Here is a 25,025-nt window from a genome sequence, read left to right on the forward strand (position 1 = left end):
GAGTTATCACTGAATCTGCTGTCAAGGCCCTTTCACCGTCCACTGTCGACACCGCCCGTAGCCGCGTCCCTCACCCCACGCCACGCCACGTGGTAAGAGAGCAAAAAAACAGCAGCGGCAGCAGCCAGGCCGGAGACGCACCGCCCGGCGCCCACGGACATCGAGAATAGCACCACGGTGGGCTTATCACAGAGGAGAGGAGAGAAGAAGAGAGATCTGAACGGCTGGGCTCGCCGGAAGAAGGAAAAAGATGATGTTGCCGAGCAGCGCTTCTTCTTCCTCCTCCTCCCCAGCCGGAGTGAGTAAGCGATCTCTTTCTTCTTCAACACCCCCCCCCCCCCCCCCTCCTCCTCTTTCTTCGGATACTGACAAGATTAGGGTTTACGGAGATCTTTAATTCCGGATCTGGATCTGATCTGGATCGGTTTCTTGCCTTTCAGATTGGTATTTTTTTCCCAGAAACAAAAATTATAATCTTGTTGTTGAATTCTCCGTCTTCTTTCTTATGTCTTTCACCCAATCTTGATATCTTTCCAATGCGTGCGCGCTTGTCTGTCGATCTCCTGTTATTTCGCATTGCATCTGAAGATCCATCTTTTGTTTAATCTGATGGTGATCGCTGGTGGGATTGCGTGTGAGCTTGTGGGTTACGATCGATTAGCACCGTGTAGAAACTAGAAAGGCAAACCAATGGAGTCATTTGTTGGGGTATGTAAGAATTCTTGGGAATTGACGGCGTCCTTCACGGTGTTGGCCTTTCAGGTTCTTATTCCTGTGGCTATGATGGTCGGCTGCGGTTAAATGTGCGTAACATTAGAACGGGAAGATGTATTTTGGCTTATGTCTTGAAACAAGAATCTTGATAATTTTGATTCTTGGGCGATGCACTTCTTGCAAGCATATGTTACTTCTTGTTAATTCTTTGCATCCAGTATTGTTAGTTTATGTTGCATTTTGAAGTTAGCTATTGCTACTATAGTATCCTCTTAGCTGTTACACGTTTCTTAGGTTTTTGAATTTGTACAATGGAGTCTTCCTTTATCATTGAAATCTTTTTGTGATTTTTGGATGGGTAATACACTTGTGATCTTGTGATATCAACTCAGGTATGCTGTGGTTTTAATGCAGGGAAACAGCTTTTTCACAGGATTTACCCGGTTGTGCAAAGGCCTCGCTGTGATACTTGTTGGGGGATATGTCTTACTGCAAGTCTTTCCTTCAGCTGTCACGTATGTTGCACTTATTCCTGCAAGGTAACTGTTGCAATTTCACTGTCAGAGGTATTTGCGCATATTATTTTGCATAACTCTTCTCACTTGTTATGAGGGGCTTTGCTTGTTATAATTGTGTTGAACTTTTGCCATATTATGAGTCTGTTGCATTATAATCTTGCAATTTTACTATACCAAGTTTTATATTATTGAAGATTAGGTATGTGCCCAATGATTTCAGAGGACTCTTTCTGAGCAGGGTTATGGGTGATTAGAGCATCATTAATCCGTTGTCACCATGAGACGTAATGATTATGACGAGACAAATGCAACACCATCTTTGTCAAATTTAGTCATTACCCCATTTGAATTCGACCACCAATCATTGATCAGCCAGCCAACGCTGGAACTGCTAAAATCAAACTGGCACTTGCACATGCACCTGCCAAAAATATGTGACCTTCCTATATGCCCCTCTAGAATCTGAAAATTGTAACCCACATAGACACACCTACACCCCTCTGCAGATGGACAACATTCTCTGAATGAGAATTTATATCACATAATACCTACCATTTTGTCCCTTCAAGGATTTTAGCACATATACTCTATAATAAGTGCTTGATTTTTTAATTCACATGTCAAAAGGTGGAAAGGACACAAATTTTAAGTACAAAATTTTGGATAATCACCTTAAAATTCCAAATACAATCGTATATAATTGGGGCAGATTTTGATGTGGATGTGGATTGCAACACATTCAACAGCCTAAAAGCTGACTTTACGTTCCTTAGTTGTAGACCTTAAATTGGAATTACTATGGTTAAAATTTGTTTGGAGTCTAATGATGATTGTTGCTGCTGAGAACCGGCCCATCTTAGGCATCACGATGAGAAGCACGAAGACGCTGAAGAGCTCGGTTGTCGGCTGTTTCAGTTGGGATCGGAGAGGGCGAGCGGCGCATGGTCGGTACCGGGGTTCTTATTCAGTGGCCGACCTTTGACCTGAAACAACACAAACAAAGAAGTTCTTTGGCTAGAGTGTATCCGGCGATGCCTAAGTCGGGATGGTGCTCAAGGAATAGGAGGAAATTCTCCCTCAGTCTGTTAGGGTGTGTTGTGTGTATACTCACCTCTTGGGTTTCTTTTTGTTGATTGAGTGGGTGGAGGAGCTTACCTACCACTGAAGAATTAGGGCACGCGGGCCGACCAGAAATGACTGGCCTAGGTATGGCTTGGACATCAGGTGTATATGTCTCGCACGCAGATGACATCTTGCCTGTCATATCGGTAGAATTTCGGTGATCAATGGGGCCTCCAGTTAGGATGCGGCTAATTGTAGAGAACTCATGATATGCGAGTTCGGCCGCATGGCACTGGGCCTGCCAAGTGGCCGCTTCCCAATCAACCACGTGTTGGCGTCGTGGCGAATTCTGATTGGTTGATCTTTTTGGTGAGCTGTGGCCGATTTAGAGGCGTATCAACGACAAATCTAGGTTGTGTCACAGTATTGTTACACCCCAATTTTAGGTATAAAAGGAGTCCAATTAGGTAAGTAATGATGTCAATTACTAATCTTATTAGTGTAGAATTAGTGACACTGCAATACCCATAGGTTGTTAGGAGTCGATAAGTATCTATAGCTTGTCTTGGAAATTTTATGAGGGATTTGTTTCTATTTTTGTAGAGCATCCTGAAAGGACTTAAACTAAATAACATATGGGTCAAGTTTGGGGATCTTTATAAAGAGGATCAAGCAAAAGACCATGTTTTTCTGGTGAAAGAAATCAAAGGTTTGCAGCGAAGTTTGACCTTCTCCCCCCTCCCCCCTCTCCTTTCAATTATGTTCAACTATTATCTTCCTTTTTGTGCACTATGTGAAAAGTGGTTGATGCGGGCACATATGCAGAGGCAGCTTCTCAAGTGCACTGCACAGTGCATTTTCTTGATTCGTTGGGCCTCATAACCACATATGCCTGGGTGGCCGTATATGCTCCTGCATACATTAAGTACTAGCGTTCTGCCACTTTTATTTATGAAATATGTAACTAAATGTTAATTTTGTTCTAGACCCATCTTTTGTCTTTTTCTTATGAAGTATGTATTTCAAAGCTTAAACTTTGTTATATACTTCTAACAGTGCTTTTTTTGAACCTATAGTTTACTCCTTGTTGCAAATTTGAACATGGACTATAGTTCATAGGATTATATTATCATTTTATTAGGTTAACATTCCATGTTATGTTAGAATTTAGATTTTACACTCAAAAGTCTCAAGAAGTCTTCTGAATTTATTTTATTTATTTCTAATTCTTAACCGTTATATTTTTGTGTAATTTTTTGTTTGTAAATATTTTGAAAAAGAAATCACTGTAGCTACCAAAAAGAAAGGTCATGTTGAATTGACAAAAAAAGTGTAACCCATTTTTCAAACCTTCAGCGTGACTATGAGTTAATTGTGCCCTCTTTAATCCTTGATTCTAGGGCTGAGATTCTAAAAGTAATTGATGATTTGTTCTTGGTTAATTCTTGAAGCAACAAGGTGGGCATTGAACTGTATTTATACTTCGATAGGAAAACCTGAATGTAATACATTTTGATCATGTGAATGCTGAATAGAGCCATAAGCACCTCCTTATGTAGGACTTCTGTTTCTTCAATGGTAGAGTGAGCATACATTCCTCTGGACATCTTTGATTGTTACTTGATAATATGAACTTAGTTTCTTCTCAAATGAAAAAAGAAAATAAAAAAAGAGTAACATGAACTCACTAGATGATGATAAAATTCACAAGCTTAGAATGCCAAGATTGTCATCCATGTCGCATATTCTTTTATTAATATTGGTAACTAGAAGGTGGAAACTGAATTCTAGATTGCCAACTTTCTTTCTAATAACTATTTATTATGGAATTTAACCAATCTTTGTTTGCTGTTGCTATTAATCAGTTACATGCCAGGGGAAAAGCAAGTTCAAATCTAGTCTAATGCCATGCATTTAAATCCGAATGCAAACCTCTTTATAGGGTCTTTTTCTAGATTTCTCGGCGAACAGTCTAGTATCTTTCTCTTTCCTACACTTTTCTTTCCTGTACGAAACAGAGTGCTTTGCTAATCTATAATAGCTAATCTTTAAATTCTCATTAACCATAAAAAAAAACTAGTGTTCCTTCAGTCTAATGCTGCTGACTTTCACAGAACTAACGATTAGTAACTGCTGGATATGCAAATGTGCTAAGGTACAAATTTTATTATGAGTTACTTACTTCCAAGGAGTTGTGAATTTTGTAGGACAATTCCATTCGCATGGAACCTCATCACTGCTGGCTACGTTGAGCAATCACTTCCAGGGGTAGATCCTTTTTTCTCCCTTTGTATTTAATGTGCACCCTGTCTTGAGTATCATAATTTCAGAAAATAGTTTACCTCATAAAAATATTACTTATGCCAATCTTTGCCCTCTGGTTTTAGATTTAGTCAATGGTGTTATTATTTGCCAGTGTTTGTTTTATCTTGTGCGCCAATATTTTCACTGTGCTCCTTTTATAATAGGAAAGTGAAAAGCCAGGTTATGAAACTCACTTGAATCTTTAAATGTAGATGGTACTATAGAATCTTTATTAAATGATGGCAATAGTGAAATTGTTTAGTAAGGACTTAATAGGGAGACATTTCTTATTGGTTATCTTTAATATGAACATCAGATAAGTAGTAATCTAATAATGTCAAATTTATATTCTGTTTTTTTTCTAAAAAAGACTAATCCTACGCACACTTATATATAGCCCATTTTGCTTAAATGAGCTATACCAATTTATGCAGAACTTCAAAAATTGATAAGCATTTGTTTTGTGGGATATGTGTAGTGTTTGCAGGCATTAGCATTTTTTCTTGTTTCATTTGTTGTCATTGCTCAATAAAGAGAGTACTAGAAACACAGCATTTTCTTGCTGGATTGTGCACATTATGCAAGGATTACTTGCAACCCCCCAATATTTCCAGCTACTACTGAGGAAGGCTTATTATAGTTGGAGAGTAAAAATACTATATAGTTATAAAACATAGTTGTTGATCTTTATTAGATGCATTTTTATTTGATTGTAGGCATCCTAAAGCAAGTGCCGATACATGTGCATCTACAGAATTGCCACGGTTTAAAAAGATGGGTTGGAATTGTCTGGAAGTCTGAAGTGCCCATATGAATCTATATGAAGATAATTTATACCTTTATTTTATAATCATTTCTTATTTATTGTAGAATGGATTTGTAAGAGTGCATTTGTTAAAAAAATGTTATACATAGCTAGCAATCTAACATCATCAATTCCATATTCCAGCACTGAAGAAAACAAAGATAAATTTACAACTCAGTTTTTCCATGTTCACAGCCATGGAATTACAATAGTCTACTCAGTAGCACCTTTTTTTCTTTCATTTTTTAAAATTGAAATTCCATGCTCTTTTTAATATACCCACCTAAGCCATCATGAAGGTAATAGCATTAAGGGTGCATTTGGTTTGGGACCGATATCGGAATGGATTGAAGTGGCGATTGGAATGACCATATTTTCCAATGTGTTTGGTCCTGACTAAAATCAGAATCGGGATTGGAATAAGTTTTGAATACTAGGGGAGAGTCGAGATTGGGTTTTGGAGGATTGGGGCATTCCCATTCCCTTTTGGAATCGAAATCGACATGGAACTCTCTGCAACCAAACAGCTAAAATGGGAGTCACTCATTCCCACTCCCATTCTAGAACCCAACTCCTCCTAAGCAAATATGCCCTACATACCACTAATTACCTACTTAGTTACCTTTTGAACGTGTCAAGAGAGATAGTAAGGTTTAAAGGGATAGACAAATGTAGTGCATGAGTGGTTGAACAATTCATGGAAAGCCAAAGTAACTCCATTTGGTGTTGACAACTTCTTTTACTCTCCCTCATTGCGTTCATTTCTCACCTTCATGACTGCAAGCCTAGCATCTTCTCTTTCCCTCTCTCTCTCTCTCTTCTCCCTTATATCACCCTCTTAAGTAATTATGCCACTAGACCCTCTCACTCTATTCTGCAACGCTTCCAACCCTGTCTAAATTATCTCCTTCTGGCTCTTTAGCTATCCCACTTCCTATTTGACCACCTTCCTATTGGGATTTCACCATTGACTTTGTTCTCTCTCTCTCTCTCTAGCCTCCATGGAGAGGCCGCAATTGATTGAGGAGGATCACTAGATTTGATGTGAACCACTGTGGCGACTAAGAGATCTGCCACAACGAGAAATCGAATCGCATGCCAAACTTCTGGAAGCCATAACTTGGTCATATGACGCCCCATTGAGATGTTTTTTTTTTAAAAAAAAATAACTTTCCGAGATCTACGGTGTAGTGCCATCCTTAAATGGGCTTGTGTCTCGAACGATCAGATCCAAATTCCACCATTTGGACTCAGAAGTGGATCAGTCAAATTGAATTTTTTTTTTGGAAAAGACTTTAACCGGACATATCTTCCAATTCAAGAAGAATTCGGTGGAGTAACAGTAGATAAATTTGATGTAGAAATTGAGATCTACTTCACATTTATTTTTGTTAGTTATGTCTATTTTTGGAAGGCCAGTCTTATTCGAACTAGGAAAGGAATCCGATCTGAATTATGTAAGGGCGGATCTCACCATTATAAATAGAGACTATGTATCTCACTTTTGATTCATTAATCATCAATGGAAGAAAAGGGGACCTCAACCCTACTTTTGTCAATTTTTCACCTTTTTTTCTTAATTTATTTTGAGAGATTCAAGTTGAACAGGTTCAGAAAATTTTTTATTCACCCCAATCGGATCAGCAATGATGGTCTTAATTGCATTCCTTCTCAAGGATTTGCATCTTTGGATGGTTGGAATTGCATCTCTCATGCATATATGGTTCCAAAATGCCAATTTGTGCTTTCAATTTGGGAACGCCAAAGGATTTGCATGTTTCCTGCATTTAAAATTTATTTGCCAAAAAGGATCTTGATTTATTTGAAGTTAGCTATGTATCAATACTATATTATTGTTCTTTGATGAGTAAAACCCTTGACATGAGAAATTTGTGACTTCTTTTTATGTATGAGCACTTGTACATATCAAGGATTAAACTATTGCTTATGTGTGTATACTCGGCAAATGTCTAGTAGGTAAACTATCATACCATCTACTTTTAAAATTTAACCTAAAATACCTGCACTTGACACTTGATACGGATATTGGTATGACACTTGGACATGGCTCTGTAAGAAGAAGTTCTTAGATTTTAAAGGATCCGATGCTTAGCCAAGCATCTGTACCTGACATACGAACCCATGTCCGGGTAATATAGCATGCCATGTTATGCTTTTGCATGGCATGCAGTAGCATAAAATGATATACACATTTGGAAAAAATGATTCTCATCTAGCATGCTAAGATCTGCTACTTTATTCAATTTTTAAAACACAGATCCATATCGATTGCTTTATACTAGTCTAAAATCATGTTTTAATAAGCAATCAAGCTATATCCTGAAGAAAGTGGGGGAAAAAGTAAGACTAGGATGAGCGGTATAAATGCTGACATTCAGAGGATCCGTTTGCTCAAGTTAGTGGTGAACTAGAATGATGTCTGCTGAAAGAAGAATATGTACCATACAATTGTTTTGCTCGATTCACTTGATTTAAAGCCATATGTGTTTGTGTGCATGTGTCTCAAAGTTAGGGAAGCAGATGGATAAGGACTTATACAACTACTTGGATTGCCTGTATGAATCGTTGTTCAAGTATTATACTATGAGTGGTTGTCTCTGATATCACTACAAGCTTTTCTAAATCTTTTCTCACCATTCATCTATCTTAGCCTAGGTCCTCACCTTCTCTTTCCTGAAGCGTTAATAACTCAAGAGCCTCTATTTACCATGCTTTACTCAGTTGTTTCTCAATTACTTTGTCATAACTCTTACTAGTCTTATGCCTGCTCTAATACACTCATTCCTCTATATCTTCCAAGTTTTACTGGACATGCATCTTGTTTATCTCATCTGTTCACTATGATTTTTATGTTTGCTTGAGCCTTTTTCCCAAGATCTTGAACCGTACCACATTATAGGTCTTACTATTTTCCAAATTTTTTTCTTCAAATTGCTGGGGCAAACATTTATTGCAATAGCACTCTTATGAAACACTTCACCATTATTCACCAAAAACACTTCACCATCGTTCCCAGAGTGCTGATTCTGTTACATTTCTTATTTTCCATTGTAGCTTTTAACCACTCTATGGTAATGATTGCTTAGCTCCACTAGTTCTCTATTTTACATGAAATATAATTAGATGATAACAACCATACATTTGCAGGTGGTCATCAGCACAATTGGTCTTCTTTTATTTGGGAAATTGCTGGAACCTCTGTGGGGTTCTAAGGAGTTCTTGAAGTTTATTATTGTGGTGAATTTTTTAACTTCAATCTGCATCTTTGTTACTGCCATTATATTGTACTACATAACAAGGCAGGAAAGCTACCTGTAAGTCTCAGCATACTTCAGAAGCTATCTATTTATTATTGCAGCATATTCTATTCCTCCTCAAGACTGCACATTTTCATGACCTGCTTTTCATTTTTCATTAATTATCTGGTGCATATTAGAATTTGACATTTCTTTTTCGAAGTTCGGACTAACATGGAATGGATAGCTGGAGATCTATATAATAAGAATCACTTGTTCCCCTGGATCGCTATGGCTGCTGCAAGGACATAATTGTTCTATTGATATGAAAACGGCACTTTCTACATAATAGTAAAGTCTGGGTTAGTGGGTGCTTTGTTACACACTGGTAAAAGTCATTTTCTGCAAGAAGACCTACAACATGCAGACATTAACTATCAATGTGCTACATGAATGTTTTAGCTTTTTAATCATCTAAGTTTGATTGTAGTGGTTGCTTTGCATCATATGCTGGCATGGTATTTTTCTGCAAGAACACCTGCAGCAGGGTAATATTAGCAATCAGTGTCCTCATCCTGCTTTGACAATTATTTGATTGAGATTGGTTACAATTAGAGTCTGTTTTATCTATGTTATAATCCCTGTATTTTGTGCATTTACATGATATTTATTAACCTCCATGACCACTGAGTTTTCTTTTTCGCATTCTTTTGTTACAGTTATACACCTCTTTCTGGCTTCCATGGAGTTCTCTCAGGATTTCTAGTAGGCATTAAGCAAATTATACCAGATCAGGAGTTGAGTCTATTTTTTCTGTTGAAGATCAAAGCAAAGGTATGTTTACCTTTGAAGAAAATAAAGATTTTTGGTACCTTGATAATGTTTCCTGGGGATTTGGCTGATTCAGTATTTGTCATTGCTTTTCTTACATTCCCCAGTGGGTGCCAACTATTGTCGCGTTGGTCTCAGTAGCTATAAGTTTTTTCACAACAGAATCTGTATCTTATCTTCCAACTATACTGTTTGGCATTTATATGAGTTGGATTTACCTGCGTTACTTCCAAAAGAAACCTGAAACAGGCCTTAAAGGGGATCCAAGTGATGAGTTTTCTTTCTCCAGTTTTTTTCCTGAATTTTTGCGGTAAGATTCACTTCTCATCATTAGGTCTCATTGAATATCTTCAAGCTGATATTTTCTTATTGTGCTTTTTGTAATTACACTTGCAGGCCAATTTTGGACCCCTTTGCTTCAGTATTTGATTGGGCCCTTTGTGGAAAATCGGAAACTTACTCAGAAATGAGAGGTCATACATTGGGTGGGACCCCATTGCCTGGTTCAGGTCCTATTGAGGCATCTAGGAGAAGGTGTGTGTCTGTCGGCTTTTTTTTTTTTTTTAACTTCAATTTCATTTCCTTCTTTATGTATCGATTTTTGATACTTTGGAATCACATGATAATCAAAAGGGCATTGCTTCTCTTCATCTAATCTTCATATCTTTTAGCATTTTGCATTGGACTTGCAGCTCGAAAACTGTAACATGCTGATCCTTTGCAACACTAACAAAATGTAAACTGGTGAAAACTGAAGGAGAGCAAAATGGTTCTTATAGTTGCTCATCCTTTTTTTTTTTATTTTCCCGTGTGTGTTCAAAGTTTTCAAGCATTCTGTTGGGCAGTTAATCAAGGTTTATGTTTTAGTTCGTAGATTTGTTCACCTTATGAGAATTGAGACTAATTTTTTTCGCCCCACGTTTTTTGGCTCAATGCTGCAGAGAACGGGGAGCAAGGGCACTGGAAGAAAGATTAGCAGCTGAGAAAGTAGCGGTTACAGGGAGCACAGATGTTATATCGCATGGAAATGCTGCCGAAAATGTTTGAGAGCTCATAAAGGAATCTGATAAATTCACTCACCACTGCTGTATGTCTTTGCAAACAGGTTCTGTTGGAAAGTGCATTATTCCTTTGCTGGCGCAGTTGGCTACAGTCTTCATGTGCAGGGACCCCCATTAGTTTGCAATGGGTCTTTTGTATTGTTCTTAAAATTTTATGGGCAAGATCTGAAGGACGATCTTTAAAAACATGATGCAGGCGGTGGACGGAAAAGCATTTTGATAGCACAGGTAGCTTTTCTTATCCCACGAATGATCAAACCTTTTTTGAGTGTTGAAGGTACGTGTGTGGGATGTCAACCTTGAAATCAAAACCCAGCACCGCCCGGCCGCCTTCGCTGCGACCTCCTCCAGCCTCGCGACCACAAGCTCATGCTCGACGCCAGCCTCAACCCCTCTTTCCTCCTCCTCCTCCTCCTCCTCCTCCTCCTCTGCCTCCACCAACCAGTAGATCTCGGCCGTTCTCGCTGCCGTGATCCGAGTTATCGAGGAGCCAGGTAGCGGCCCAACTTGTTTCCCGCGTCGGCAGCGGAAGCCCCCCTTGATGGATCATCTCGTACATGGCGACAAGGTTGTCGGAATCCGAGGGGAGGCATGAAAACGATGACCATGCGAGACCAGGGGCCGTGGAACAACGGAAGGGACGGGGTCGTCGGGCTTCCGATAAACCATTGGAAGCTCCATTTCAGATACGCTTCGAGATGCGAAAATGTGCTTGCGTGGCATGTTCTAAAAGGCTCTGCTATATGATCTCCTTTACAATGGTAGGTTTTTTATTCGGTGGGTTGTTGGGTGTTTTCGGTTGGACGGGACGAGACTTCCTGGAGGTTCCTTCACAACATCTCCATTTCTGCTGTGTTTTGCTGCAAGTACATGATGATATACGACCAGCTTCGATATGCAGTCCAAGGAGATATGCTAACCGCCTCCAAAGGACTTCGAGTGCTTTGCCACACCATGGAGGGGACTGCAACTTTGCAAAGTGTTATATATTATTAACATGATCTATACCACTAATATACTGGATCAACTTATTTCATTGGACCATCCGTGTCCACTCGAAAGATAAGCCTACATGCACGACGAGCCAATACATGAATGCCATATAATTTTCAGCAGAAAGTGGGGAAAAAAAAATGCATCCATGAACTTTTAGAAACTGCGAGAGCATTGTGAAATCTGATATTTCCATTTCATCATTAATGCTTCGATCTTTTTCAATTGTTATTCAACACATTTCCTCTTTTTCTCGTGTGTGCACCTTCAAGGGAAGCTTTGCTCCCCCCATTTGGTTTGGCGCCCATCAGCAGCATTCCTATCAAGAGCATGCAGCTTCAACTGCAAGGCTTTTAGTAATTCCTCTACACGGATCCCCAAACATCTTTGTCGAGACTCCGATGCCGCAACTCTTGGCCCCGATGCAAGCCTGCCCACAAATGTCAAGACTAAGCAAAGGTTCCTAAATGGTTAACATCCACTAGAATGAAGAGAGTGGAGTCCTGGATACCTGCTGCACAACAGCAAGGGCGCTATCACTTCTGCAATTGCCATGGTTGTACCTTCCACATGAGCCATGTGGAGTCCCAAAACTTGCAAACTTGATCGAAGATATGACCTGATTGGGATATGGGCATTCCAAGTGGAGTACTGGCCCCAATCTCTCTACCTTCTGTTGTGAAGAGATCCAGGCATCTATGGGTGATGGATGTGATTCTGATACATGCGCACATAAGCTTCCAGTCTGCCTTGTAGCAAATGATATTTTGGTTGGATCTCCACCCATCTCCTCAAAAAGAACCAGTGTATTACTGCCTGGTTGGATAAACGAACGAGGAACATGATACCTGTTTGCATGAGAACAATATTTCAAATGACCTGAAGTTTCTGGGAAGCAGCAATTTCTGAAACCAAGAGACTGCAGTTCTTACATAAGCTGTGATGGCTTTCCACAATTCTTTAGACATTTGTCAGAATTGTAAGTCCCTTTATAGTTGCATGATGTGGCACATCCATTCTGCGAAGAGATATATGTTGGCCAATAGCGCCCAATGCTCTGCCCATTCACCCATGCCTCACCCTTCCCCATTCCAGTGAAGTCTATTGCGATCGGATCATTGCCCTCAGGAGCATCAAAGTTTGTCTTTATTAGAAATGAGACAAGCAGTTAGAGGTAGAGCTTGAACACCATAAGGTCAGATATTATGTGAATCAAGAACATCATGGACTGCAAGTCAACCAGGAACTTAGAAAGGGGGAAAAGTAAGCACATTTTATTTCTGTAAATGAGATGCAGGTTATGGCCCCATGCAAAATTAAGAACCATGGCACAATTATGTTAGATAACCGATCACTTTATTTTTATTTTCTTCCATTTTATTTGTCATAAATGATGAATATTTTATTAGAAGTGAACAGAACAGTAAAAGAGAGACAAGATCAGATTATCAAGAGACTGAAAAGAGGTGGGAAAATTACTGGGGCAGATGCAAATAGCAAGTGTCAGCTGCATATGTGAATCTCCAGATCTGACCAAGAAAACTTGGTTTCCTTGGTTTCGTTACATCTCAAATCTGCATAGGGATCTCAATCTCAGAAGTGGGTATTATACTATTTTTTGTTTCTAGTGTTGTGGCTGGAGAGAGCGTGGACCCCCGATAGACCCCGCACGAATCCTTTCCGCTCGGGGGGCTAGTGTTGGGGGTGGAGGAGCCAGGGACTTAGTCTTACATCGGTTGAGTAGTGGAAAGCATTGTGCCTTATTAAGAAGGGGTATACCCCTTTCCTCGCGAGGCGCCTTTTTAAAGGGTAAAGCCATGAGGGGTGACAACACCCAAAGAGCTGAAGAGGCCCGAGCGTGACCGAACCCCAAAGCGGACAATACCTCGTGCGGGGACACAATCTTCTTTTCCTGCTCTAACACCTAGGTAAGAATTAGGTGGAATCCATACATGGGTTGAGCATCAAGGTTTTCCTTTATAAGGTTGTAATGATAGAGTATTTCTGATATTTACAAAAACAAAGCTTGACTATTTTACCTTATCCCCCTCCCCCCTCCCCCCTCCTAGAGTCTCTTTCACATTTCTTTAGATCCCTTTTCTATGTTATTATACTAATTATGATGGCCTACCCAAAGAACATTGGATGAATTAAAGCAAGTAATCTACTTTTCTTCACCAAATCTAAAATCTAGATCTTTTCATGAAAATACAACACAAGTATGACAGAACTTCTTTATTTTCAGCAAGGATTTCTAAAAATAAAACTTCTTAATTGACAATATTTTGTCAAATTTGGTGATCCATTGGTCACAACTTGGAATTTTTAAGGGTTTTGTCAATGGCTCGTAAAACTACCAGCCTTCAAAAAGATATTACAGATGCCTGACATAATTTTATAGATGCTGCTGGTGATGACATAAAATTTCCAAAAAAAACCTCCAAGTTACTCATGAAGATGCTACAGAAATGCTCTGCTTGTATGAATCAACAAGTTATGGCTCATAAGCAACTACTCATAGATTCAATGCATGAAGAGTAAAAAGACTTCTAAACACCAAAAAGGTTACAACATAGCCAACGGGTAGCTAATTTACAAGGTTTGATATACCAAAAGCAGTTTGTTGTGCGACTTGATGCATGTTTATTTACATATGCGCATGTATCTACCATAACTTATCAACTTATAAAACGTATACAAGATAAAAGGACATGATTAAGTGGATGGAGTTTTTTTTCTTGGTATAAGATTAAGTATATGGAGATAATTGTGTTGTATATATCAAGAAAATTCAAATATCAGATAGTCTGGCCATCTTTAGATAGAAACAAAGTAGTTGTTAGCTAAACAATTATAAGTCAAAATAGATGTTCACAAATTTGTAATATAGAACCAATAAAAGCAAGGTGCACCGTCTCGGTATTGGGCCCTGTGCCGGTGCCACGCTATAATTTTGTCGGTACAGGGTCGGTTCAACATACCGAGTATTGGTACATCCTCTGTACTGCTCGGTATGGTACACCCCGTACTACTCAGTACGGTATGCCCCGTACCGCTCGGTTCGGTAAGGTATGGCGAACGTTGAATATAAGTTTATTTAATGCGAAGCACGAATCTCAAGAGGTATCTCTCTCTCTCTCTATATATATATATATATTATATAATATGTCCTCCAATCAACCATTCAAACCCGTCACATGGCCAGCCCAAAAACACGGAGAGTTCTTCGAATTTCAATTTTTTTTCCCTGTTAGCGACACCTCGGCCATGATGGCAAACAGTTTCCTTAACTGCATGGGCGAGAGGCGTGGAGTGTGACACATGAGTGAAACGCCTGCACATGACTTTCGGGACATGCGTTAGGCTACCAAAGACGATCGTTTCGCATGTCTGATTTCTCAGCGATGAGCACCGACCCTCACCTATACAAACCAATCCAAAAGGACCCTCTAGGTAAGTACTCTCAAGCCCTTTTATGCCCTTGTGTTGTTGCTCTGCCACTCTCACAACACATCCACTATTCTCTAAGAGTTTGGCTGACTTAGACATCGGAGGATCCCCCATTAGACATTATCCAGCAGGAGAATTTCTTCATCTTTGTTGTTTCAAGTCGGGTCTGACTTCAGAGCAAAGGTCCAAGCATAGTCTTTTCTTTCCAGTTCCATCTCAGGAGCGATCAGTGTTGGAGCCATTGCCATCTGAGCAAACTGACCACCACTGCACCATCTATGAGGCATATCATGACCTTCGACCAACCTCTACAGTCTGAACAGCCAATCGTCCGAGCCTTGCAGCCATTTAGGCAACTCGCGTCTTGGTCGAATCAATTCCCAGCGGCAACAGGGTGTGTGTGTGTGTGTGTAATTATAGTAGTTGGAGAAGTCAAAGTGATGGAAAATGAGATGTATAACAAAGATGAGGGAGCTTCAATAATTTCTTTGATCTGTAAAACCTTCTGCAACAAAGAAGTTGAGATAAAGCACCAACAAATGAAAAAACTGACCTTGTACCATATTAATGGTTGACCCTTCGGCAAGGTAGGCTGTGAGACCCATTGTGATGAATCCTTAGAGCCATCATACAAAGCCAACTCTTCCCCTTTAAGTCCAATCTGAACCAGCAAAATCCAAGATTCAGCTCTGTAAAGATCTCATTTAGTTCAAATTGGAAGCATGTATTGGCTTTCCTTAATTAACCTTGGGAATGGCAATATCCATGATATGGCAACAAAATAATGTGGCAAAACAACAGAAAAATCTCAATTCATTGTCTATATAGATTCAAGATTAGGGACAAAAATACTAAGGTTGCAGATTCAGCCACAAATGACTTGGTTAATATTAAGTTTATACGTTACTTGAATAAAAAAACCTGCTGCGACATGGATAAGTTGTATCCAAGTAAGCAACAGCAGTGAATGTCTGACTTATAAGATGTCTAAGGTACACCTTGCAGATTACTATCATCTGCTCATGAAAAAAAAACTTAACAGGATTTTCATACGTATCATGCAATAACAACAAGACTAGAAAGACCTGATATGTCCATTCATCTGAAGATAGATCTTTTGTGCCATCTTGGCCCTTCAGCTTCACAGGACCAGTAATTCCAGCACCCCATAAATCAAAAAATGCACCATAGTTCTGCAAAAAATAAATGAAGAAGAAAAGGAATAAAATAAGCACACAAACACTAGGAATATAAATCAATTGAAAATATGTTGTAGATATAGACTGAAAGTTTAACACTAGAGATGACAGATTATGAATACAAAATTAGATGAAGCACTTTAACAGAGACAGCATCCAATGTCACTAGTATAAGCCACAGTTCTTTAGAATGATCTTATCAACCCATTTCAGCAATTGCAAAAGTGAAAATTAATGAAACATCTTGGCTTTGGATTGGTACAACCTGTAGGCCAACAGTTGCACTCAAAAGATCGATCTTGTTCTTTCCTTGTACAAGTGTGATAGGCTTCTCCAATGTGACCTTTGCATTACCACTATTGCCCATCCCACTGCCTGTAAAAAGATCAATATAAATAAATAAATAATAAGCACACAGAGAATTTGAGCATTAGTTCCACTTATCATGATTATATTCCTCATAAAACCAAATGGAGAAAAGCGAGTTCACTATATGATAAGCTGTTATTTTGCCTAATCTGGCTTAGATTTCAGGATGCATTGACATATGTCACCTGATAGTTTCCCATTCACAAATGCATGAACAACATGGCCAAGTGATTCCACATGAAGATTAGATTGAGTACCATTCGAAAGGAACTGTTCATCACCTTTGATATCAATTCTGCAAAAACAATAAAGAAACCATAAACAAAAAACTGAGGGCGTCACCTGCATAGCCACATAATGAGACACCAGACTGAATTAGATAAATATTCTCCACACCTTATTGAATACCATAGATAATCACTAACATCAGCAGTAGTATTTATCTGCTCCAGTAATCCGCTTCTTGTGAAGGCGTTGCTCTTTGAGATACCAACAGGTTCAACGGCAAAACTCCAGTCTGATTGAGATGCTTTAGAGGAATCAATGGGTTGATCTGAATCTTGACTATTGGATGTTAGATATCTCATCTCCAAATGAGTAGCTTGAGAGTTAATCTGTCAGAGAAACAATATTGTATCAGATCAAGGGATCCAAAGAGCTTCTTCTGACAGAAGAAATGCAGTCTATATATATCATTTGACATCCTGGTCATGAGCAACAAAATATAGCCAAAATATAAAGAAAGGGAGACACACGAAGAGAGAAGCCAATAGAAGACATGTTTCAATTGAGAAAGTGTACTAGTCATTGCTGATGCTGGTGCTTATATAACAATAGGGATAAGTACAGACAATCCAAAAATGGCAACATATGGGAAACTAAGGCAGCAAACAGGCAGATTGACTGCCACCAACATGAATGAAATCTCGATCTTTCTATGACTTTTCCAGATTACAGTGCAGGTCCAGCTAATACAAAATTGGAGCCAACCTGACTTGTATCATCAATTCAAAGACTGATGCCTGGTACCTTCTTTCCCTCTATTTCATAGCATATTAAATAGAAAATTTTGTGAAATATTTATGGTGTTAATAAACAAAAACTAATGCAACAAGATGCAGAAGAAAAGTATGCAAAGTAAATACCAATTCCCAGCCACATCTAACAAGAATCCACACATCCCAGACTACTCTAGCACATTAACCCTAATATTATCCTCTCCTTAAAACTGTCCACAAGCTTATCAAGAATAAACAACTATTCAGAAATTAGATCAGGCTTTCAAGAGATGTATTGCATTTTTTTCAAAATCTTCATCAAAGTGGTTAGAGAGTTGAACGGCCAAATTGTTCGAGGAAATTATGACCGAAAAGGAGCTCTATCAAATGATGATCCATTAAAAGGTTGTTCGTGGATGGGGAGGGAGGATGGCTTGTTAGACTAATTTCAAGTCCGTGGAGTGGTCCCAAATGGGCACCAGGAAATGGGAAAAAGGTAAGGTTAACTAACAATCAGCAGTAGTGCAAGCCAATGGAAATCCTAAGGGCGGAGAAAGAGCTGAGACTTAATACTTTCGTACTATAGAAATGAATTGCAATGTGTTGAAAATTTCAAGAATCTTAGATATTGAAAAAGTAACATGGATTGTCTATTTCAGCACTTAAGGATGAAGGTGAGGCATGCTATATGTGATGCATAATTGGAGAGTACAGCTGTACATAGATCAGTCAGCTATTTAGATTAGACAAATATGGGGCTATGGGAAGGTATTAAGGAATATGAGTAGCCAAAATTAGGATATTGCTATGGAAGCTTTTGCAAAATAAAATGCCAATTGCAGCATTATGGAAGATATCTCCATTTTTAGATAGAAGTTAGATGGAGTTTAGAATATTTGATGAAGATGCTTCACATATTCCATGGAGATGCATCAATATGAAAAGGTTTGAATAGCACTATATGAGAATTTGATGAGGCTGCTGAACATATTACATGGAGAGTAGCCAATATAAAAGGTCAAAATACCACTATATGATAAGTGTTGGCTTCCAGAAAAAAGGTAGACATGGATCTTTGCAAGAATTGGTTAAGTAAATAAGATAAGTAAAATGCAAGAAGGCTGTGACTTTAGCATTGTTTATTGAATCTAAAGGCTAGCAAGGAATCAGGCTGTATTTCAGGGGAGCATGCAAGAGAGTAGAAATTTGTTTGAATAATTACTACAAATACGAGATCACTTTCTGCAAAATGAAACATCTGTGCGGGATGAGAAGAACAGAGGAAATGCATTGGTCAGACAGGAGAAGATAAATTTTGGTTCTTGTTTAGGGAAGGACAGAGACTAAGTGGCTGTGGTCTTCGTTTACAAAGATAAATGGGTAGACCCTGTTAGGCAGTTGTGGAGCCAATTTTTGATGCAAGACATGCTGACCTTGGAGACGCATGGAATCAGGATTGATCTGGACTGGGCTAATAAAATAGACTTAAAATTGTTAGGAATCTAATGCTACTGCTGGAGTTGGTTTTCAAATGGCAAGTTTTAAAGTCCCCTCTTACTGACCCCCTCTCAAAAAGATATAGGTACATCGCTGGAAAAATTTGGCAACAAATGAGTTACTCACATCAGTAGGGAAGCAAATGGGACAGCATTTTCATTAGTATCTCTGGCTAAAAATAAGAAAAGGAGTTAAGAGAGGAGCAATGAGTTTCCTTTGAAATATAGATTTACTTTGAGAACTTACTGAAGTCTGTAGGTTTTAATTAGTCTGTTTGTCGACTTAAAGAGAAAAAGCAAGCAAGAAACAAGAATTATCATTTCACCAAAGTCTGTGAAAATATAAGTTTTTAATGGCATGCGCCACAAATGAATTGTACGTCAAGAAAATCTTCATATGTTGGCTAAGAGAATGACAGATTCTTCATGCGTTGTTGAAGACATACCTGAGCAGTATTGAAGACAACGTTCCGGCAATCAGGCAGGATGCTCACAGACCATGCAGGTAAATGATATGATTTGCCATTAAAAGTAACAGTTGCATCAGACTGGGTGCCAATATTGGCAAGAAATGCTGCACAGACCCCTGACCCTGCCCTGTACACGTGTGCCTGGTGCAGAAAAAGGTCAGACATCGTCATCTTAAAAAAAAAATCTTGCAAATTTTTTATTGTTTTAGAAGCGGGGGAAAGAAGAAAGAAGAAAGAAGAACTAATAACTGAAACATGACATTATCACTGCACAAACCCAAGAAGCACTTTAGTAGCACACCAGCACCAGTTAGTGCTGCTATTGTTAATTCAGTATATTCATGGACAATTTGAATACTAGTTTCCTAACTGCCAACACACAAATAGCATTTATGTTTAGCATTATCTTCATTTTCCATAAAGCCTGAATATGATTTCCTGCTGTCTATAGGCAAGAGATATATTTTTATTAACAGACGCCACGTATAAAAAACATGCAGTATTGATCTTCAACATAAAGACCTAATTACATGCCACAAATATTAGAAGAGTGTACTGACCTCCAAATTTGGACCAAGAGAAGTGTTTGTTGGATCTGTTGCTACCAATGCTGCTTCGCAAAGCTTTATTGCTTTGTGTAGATCTCTTAGGTGACCCCACTTAGGTTGCCTAATAATTCCTGTTATGTACATACTATGAGAAATTCTCCCGAAAAAACTGAAGATGTTTTAATTTAGTTTCCATATATCGGAAAGCATGTGATATTTACAAACTAAAGTTTATTCAAGTATATTTTTAAATAATTTAACAAAATCGACAATATTTTCTGAACTATTTTATTTAATCTGCTAACAAAGAGGACATTACTTATACATCTCTGGAGTTATCCATAATCAGCAGTGCAGTCCCAATTATCTGGAGTCAGCCTTATGAATCCCACCTTAACCATTTGAACATAGAGCACTGTATCCTCGATCACTTCCAGGTAATTTATATCCCCTCTAGGTATCATATACGTTTCCTTTCCTTTCACCAACCAGTCTTTCTCAACACGCAAACAACCAAATAAGCAAGTTGTTGCCCTCAACATGACATCCCTAAAATCTCCATCGAACAAGCTTATACTATCACCGCAGCCCTAATTAAAACCTCTCCATCAGGTCAGACTCAATTGGTGTAAACTTGTTTGCAGCCATGCCAGTTCATTCTTTGCGAGATACTAACAATAGAAGTCTCTAGGATGAAAGAAAGTCCCTGAAAACTGAATTTCTTATAGGACAAGGAGGTTATAGATCGCAAGCTTACCGTACTCATCAATTGGAGCATCATAGTCATAGCTCGTGGCAATAAATGGCCCCCCAGATGTGCGTCCAAAGTTGGTTCCACCATGATACTGGTAAAAACATAATGAAAAAAAAAAAAATCCGTGATTCTCTGATCTAGTTGAGGAGATTGCAGAATGGCAAGGAGAAAAGATACCAACATAATAATCTAGCGGGCATCAATACCATGTAGTAGTTTTGGAAGGTACCACCACGTTGGAAAAAACGGGCGACAGCAAATGCAAGGTCCTCAACCGGTCGATATGGCGCTCTACCACCAAAAGACAGGAACCTAACGGCAAAATAGTAAATACGAGAAGCTTAGCAGACATATTAATGATACGCCAGAAGAGAAGTATAGCAGGAATTGGAAGAAGTAGTTAGTAGTTAGAAAGGCCTTGCTTCTTCCAAAGGACAGGGATCAAGCAAGGTTCATGCATCACACGATTCGGCACCACAATATGCTGGAGAAAGCTGGGTAGAGACTGGAAAGCGAAACGGATTGAAAAGCCTTACCATCCGCTCCAGTTCTCCGTCCACATCTTGGGCTTCTTGTCGGAGTTCGGAGTGAATGAATCACAGTAAAACCCATTGCAAGTGTTGATCTGCGAAAAAGATTTTGATGCGTCGATGATGATCAGCAAACAGCTACGGAAATATTTATACATCACAGAAAGAGTGGCGTAGGGAGAGTGCAAGGTTCCACTTACTATGGGGTCAGGGGCATCGGATTGCTGGCACATCACCCAGGGCACGCCCGTGTCTAGAGAGGTCGCCATGGATGCGGCCCAATTGATGTAAGGCTTGGCGGCCGAACCATACGCTGCATCGATGTTCCCATACTCGTTCTCGATCTGCCGCCCCAAAAAATAAAAAATATCATCCTATAAACATCAAAGTGCTCGCGCAAGGCCTCACAGGAGTCGCTTACGGAGGTCCGCTAACCTGAGATAAGATGATGGGTCCACCTTGGGATGCATACAGCTTCTCCTGCTGCATCAAATCGACGATCTTCGCCGTGAAGCGCTGCATCTCCCTCTAGCAAACACAAGGGAGAGGGAAAAAAAAGAAAATACAAACAAACCAAACAATCAGAAGTGAAGGCATCAAGGATCGGATGGTTTCGGAAGGGGTGGTGCGTGCGAACCTTGAAAGGCTCGTTGTCGGTCCTGAATTTGATCCCGGGGATGAAATGCAACCAGAGCGGGAATCCCCTGCCATCAGAATTGCAGAGCCATTGCTGTCAAATCACCACAACTTACTCGAAGGGGGCAGACGGAAACGAAGAGAAATCAGTGGAGGGATCCGTGCTCACCCGTAATTCCACTCGGCGCAGACGTAAGGGCCAATCCGGAGATGAACGTAAAGCCCGGCCTCCGCGACTGTCTTCACGAACGTCACCACGTCCTTCCTCCCTTCGAAGTCGTACTATTTTTACAAGCAAAAGAAGAATCTCGTTTTATAAAGAAGATGAAAATCCAAAAAAAAAACAAAAAACAAAAAGGAGAAGGAACAGAAACAAGAAATGGACTTCGGAGCCATAACAGAGTATCAGCATGAGTCTGAATGGAAGTAAAAGATGAAACTGCGAAACCAATCCTTTTTTACAAGAAAAAGGAAAAAAAAAAAGACAGACCCGGAAGGATAGAGCAGATTCAAGAACTCCAAGTGTCGGAAGGATGATTTTTTCTTTTTTTTGAAAAAAAAAGGAGAATCAAGACCTCTTTTTTTTTTAACAACGGAATAGAAGTGAACCATATATAGAAAAAAGAACTCCAAGGAAAAGATTGATTATAGAATTGGAATCAAGAAGGCCATCGACGGGGAGGGAATGGAAAAAGAGAACGGGTAAAAATGGTTGCCTGGTTCCGGACGGGTTCGTGGAGGTTCCAGAAGATATAGGTCTCGACGACGTCCAGCCCGCCGTTCTTGGCATTGTCGATCAGACCCGCCCACATCTGCATAAATTCCAACAATTCCAGCATCACCTCCGCACCTCTTCAGTAGATAGCGGAAGACATTGGCTAACGATGAATCAAAGAAAGCAGCAGCAAGAAAGCAAACCGCACCTCCGGGGTGCTGCGGGGGTAATGGATGGAGCCGGAGATGAGCACCCGGCGAGCCCCATCGATCACCAGCGCCCGGTGGTCGTACGTCACATCAACCGCCGAGCACAATGGAAGGAGAAGAACAAGGAAAATGAAAGGCCTCCGCCAAGCTGCTGCCCTTCCCATTGATGTATGAGTGCGAGCGCGCGCGTCTTGGAAAAGAGAAGAGATTAGCAAAAGAAACAAGGAAGGAATGTCACGAGAGAGAGAGAGCGTGTGCGTTCGTTCCCTTCTCTATTCTTTGTTTGTTTATATAAAAGCAGGATGGGGGGATTAGTCGATTCTTTAATTGTGCGCTCGAGCAGCAGTCGCTTGTGGGGGGAAAGCGAGCGAGAGAGAGAGAGAGAGAGAGAGAGAGAGTAAAAGACACCCGTGACTTGGTGTGGTGGCATCAATTACTTATCCTCTGCTTTCACAACTCAGCAATCCATCTCCACGGCTTATTCCGTCTTTCTTGTCTTTCATGCGGGTTTTTTCAGCATTGCCTTCTCTGGTTTCTTGGCTTGGAATGCTGGGCCGGGGAGGAGACAGGAACACGTACCATTTACTTGAGAGGTTAAGAAGAAAGGAGAAGATAGGGAGGGAGGGAATATATATATATATATATATCGCGATTTATTACTGTGATTTTGGCAGCATCAACAAGCCACAGTCGGTGTCTGCGTGCCAGCAGAACGCCGCAGACGGAACGCATCTGGCAGCAGCGAAAAGGAGAAACGGGTCGAGCGGCGTGTCGTATCTGGGAGCGGTACGCGAGAAAACAGGGGAAAGGAGTTTCTACGCATAAAGTTTTTGTGCGGGCGGAGCAAGTGGGATGAGTCGATCGAGGATCATCGGATCTTTGGATACCGCATGTAGACTTATGCTACCTGTCGGTGGCTCGAGAGGGACAGGCCGTGTGGGTTCGTTGCTGCTCCTCGGCGTCTTTGTTTCCACTGCAGGTTCGGCTGTCTTTGCTCGATCAGCAAACAGCATTTCACCAGCGACGTGACACGCATGACAAAATCAAAGCTCCTGCTGCTTCCGATGATCGCTTCCGAAATGGAATTATGAAACCCTCTCCCGTGTCCCCAGCCGCTGTTTACCGTCATAATAGATTTCACCTCATGCTTGATTTTTTATTTTCTTTAATTTCCTTTTGGGAATAACGCGGTGTACTTGCTATGAAGCTCTTATTTGCTTCATGATGCTGAATATGACGAAAAGTAACAAAGACGTAGTATTTGTATCATGTTATTGTTCATGAAGGATTAGATCGTACCATTATCTGACATGGAGATTTAGATTAAAAAATATATTAATACCGGTGCATGATTTGAACAAAAAAAATATAAATAAAAAATTTATAGTAGATGAACAATTAAAATATTGAAAATGTTCAACACAACCCCTAGAGAGTGGTTGTATTATTGTGTTCTGTCATGTATATAATAAAATAGTACACATTATACTAATACGCTCCAAATGGCCAATTCTAATTTAGGATAATTTTTTTTTCTCACAAATATAATAATTGTATTTCTTTGTTTAGTAGCAACAACTATTTTGAATAACATTAAAATAACAGTTGTTATGCTACACCATAGCTATCTTGAAATTATATTAATGGGCAATTCCAACGATACAGATGGATAGACAGGACCACCAATGGGAAATGTAAATGGGTATGTAGAGTAATAAGAGGCCATTAGTTTCAATCATGCCACGACTGCAGTGGAAGGAAGGCTGTTTGCTGTTCGGGAAGGGACAGCCACCGGCGGCTTGCCTTCAGACGTTCGTACGCGTGCCGACGCTGCTCGACTTATTTGTCTCGTTGGAGCTAATCTTTTTTTACTTTTCTTTTAGTGGGCGTCAGGGGAAAAGCGAGGCTCAGAAAAGGGTGGGTGTGTTCTTTTTTTCTAATAAAATGGCTGCGTGCGTGCGTGCGTGCTTTTTTTTCCTAAGAAAATGGGTGTGTGTTTGTTGCGCCCACTCCAAAGAGTGACGGACGGTGATGAGCGTAGCAGGTGCGGTGCTTGTCCATGCGAAACGTTCGGCACACCTGTACCCCTTTAAATGGAAAAATTAT

General features: G+C 39.9%; 2 protein-coding genes across 3 annotated transcripts; one reads left to right on the forward strand and one right to left on the reverse strand.

Moving 5' to 3' along the window:
- LOC103708396 (rhomboid-like protein 19) lies at positions 1–11,770 on the forward strand. The gene is made up of 8 exons (XM_008793297.6): positions 1–298; positions 1,129–1,253; positions 4,502–4,562; positions 8,572–8,738; positions 9,380–9,494; positions 9,599–9,801; positions 9,888–10,025; positions 10,433–11,770. Exons 1-8 carry the CDS (start codon positions 251–253, stop codon positions 10,536–10,538), a joined length of 963 nt encoding a protein of 320 aa, XP_008791519.1. The 5' UTR covers positions 1–250; the 3' UTR covers positions 10,539–11,770.
- BGAL8 (beta-galactosidase 8) lies at positions 11,720–23,533 on the reverse strand. 2 transcript variants are annotated; one of them, XM_008793295.6, is made up of 19 exons: positions 22,919–23,533; positions 22,712–22,807; positions 22,165–22,277; positions 21,997–22,063; positions 21,795–21,887; positions 21,560–21,703; positions 21,366–21,454; positions 21,036–21,141; positions 20,833–20,920; positions 20,088–20,206; positions 19,504–19,668; positions 16,960–17,177; positions 16,749–16,858; positions 16,460–16,569; positions 16,081–16,188; positions 15,549–15,656; positions 12,478–12,689; positions 12,057–12,393; positions 11,720–11,975 (listed from the first exon to the last, which is right to left on the reverse strand). In XM_008793295.6, exons 1-19 carry the CDS (start codon positions 23,081–23,083, stop codon positions 11,868–11,870), a joined length of 2,556 nt encoding a protein of 851 aa, XP_008791517.3. In that variant the 5' UTR covers positions 23,084–23,533; the 3' UTR covers positions 11,720–11,867. The 2 variants fall into 2 exon arrangements, with proteins under 2 accessions (XP_008791517.3, XP_088575397.1); XM_088719271.1 differs by having other exon boundaries at positions 21,997–22,089; positions 22,919–23,187.
- Between the last annotated feature and the right edge of the window lie 1,492 nt (positions 23,534–25,025).

The sequence above is a fragment of the Phoenix dactylifera genome, chromosome 3 (genome assembly GCF_051530095.1).
Source record: "Phoenix dactylifera cultivar Ajwa chromosome 3, Ajwa_hap1_PhDact_Kaust_v1.1, whole genome shotgun sequence".
In the NCBI taxonomy this organism is placed as follows: Eukaryota; Viridiplantae; Streptophyta; class Magnoliopsida; order Arecales; family Arecaceae; genus Phoenix; species Phoenix dactylifera.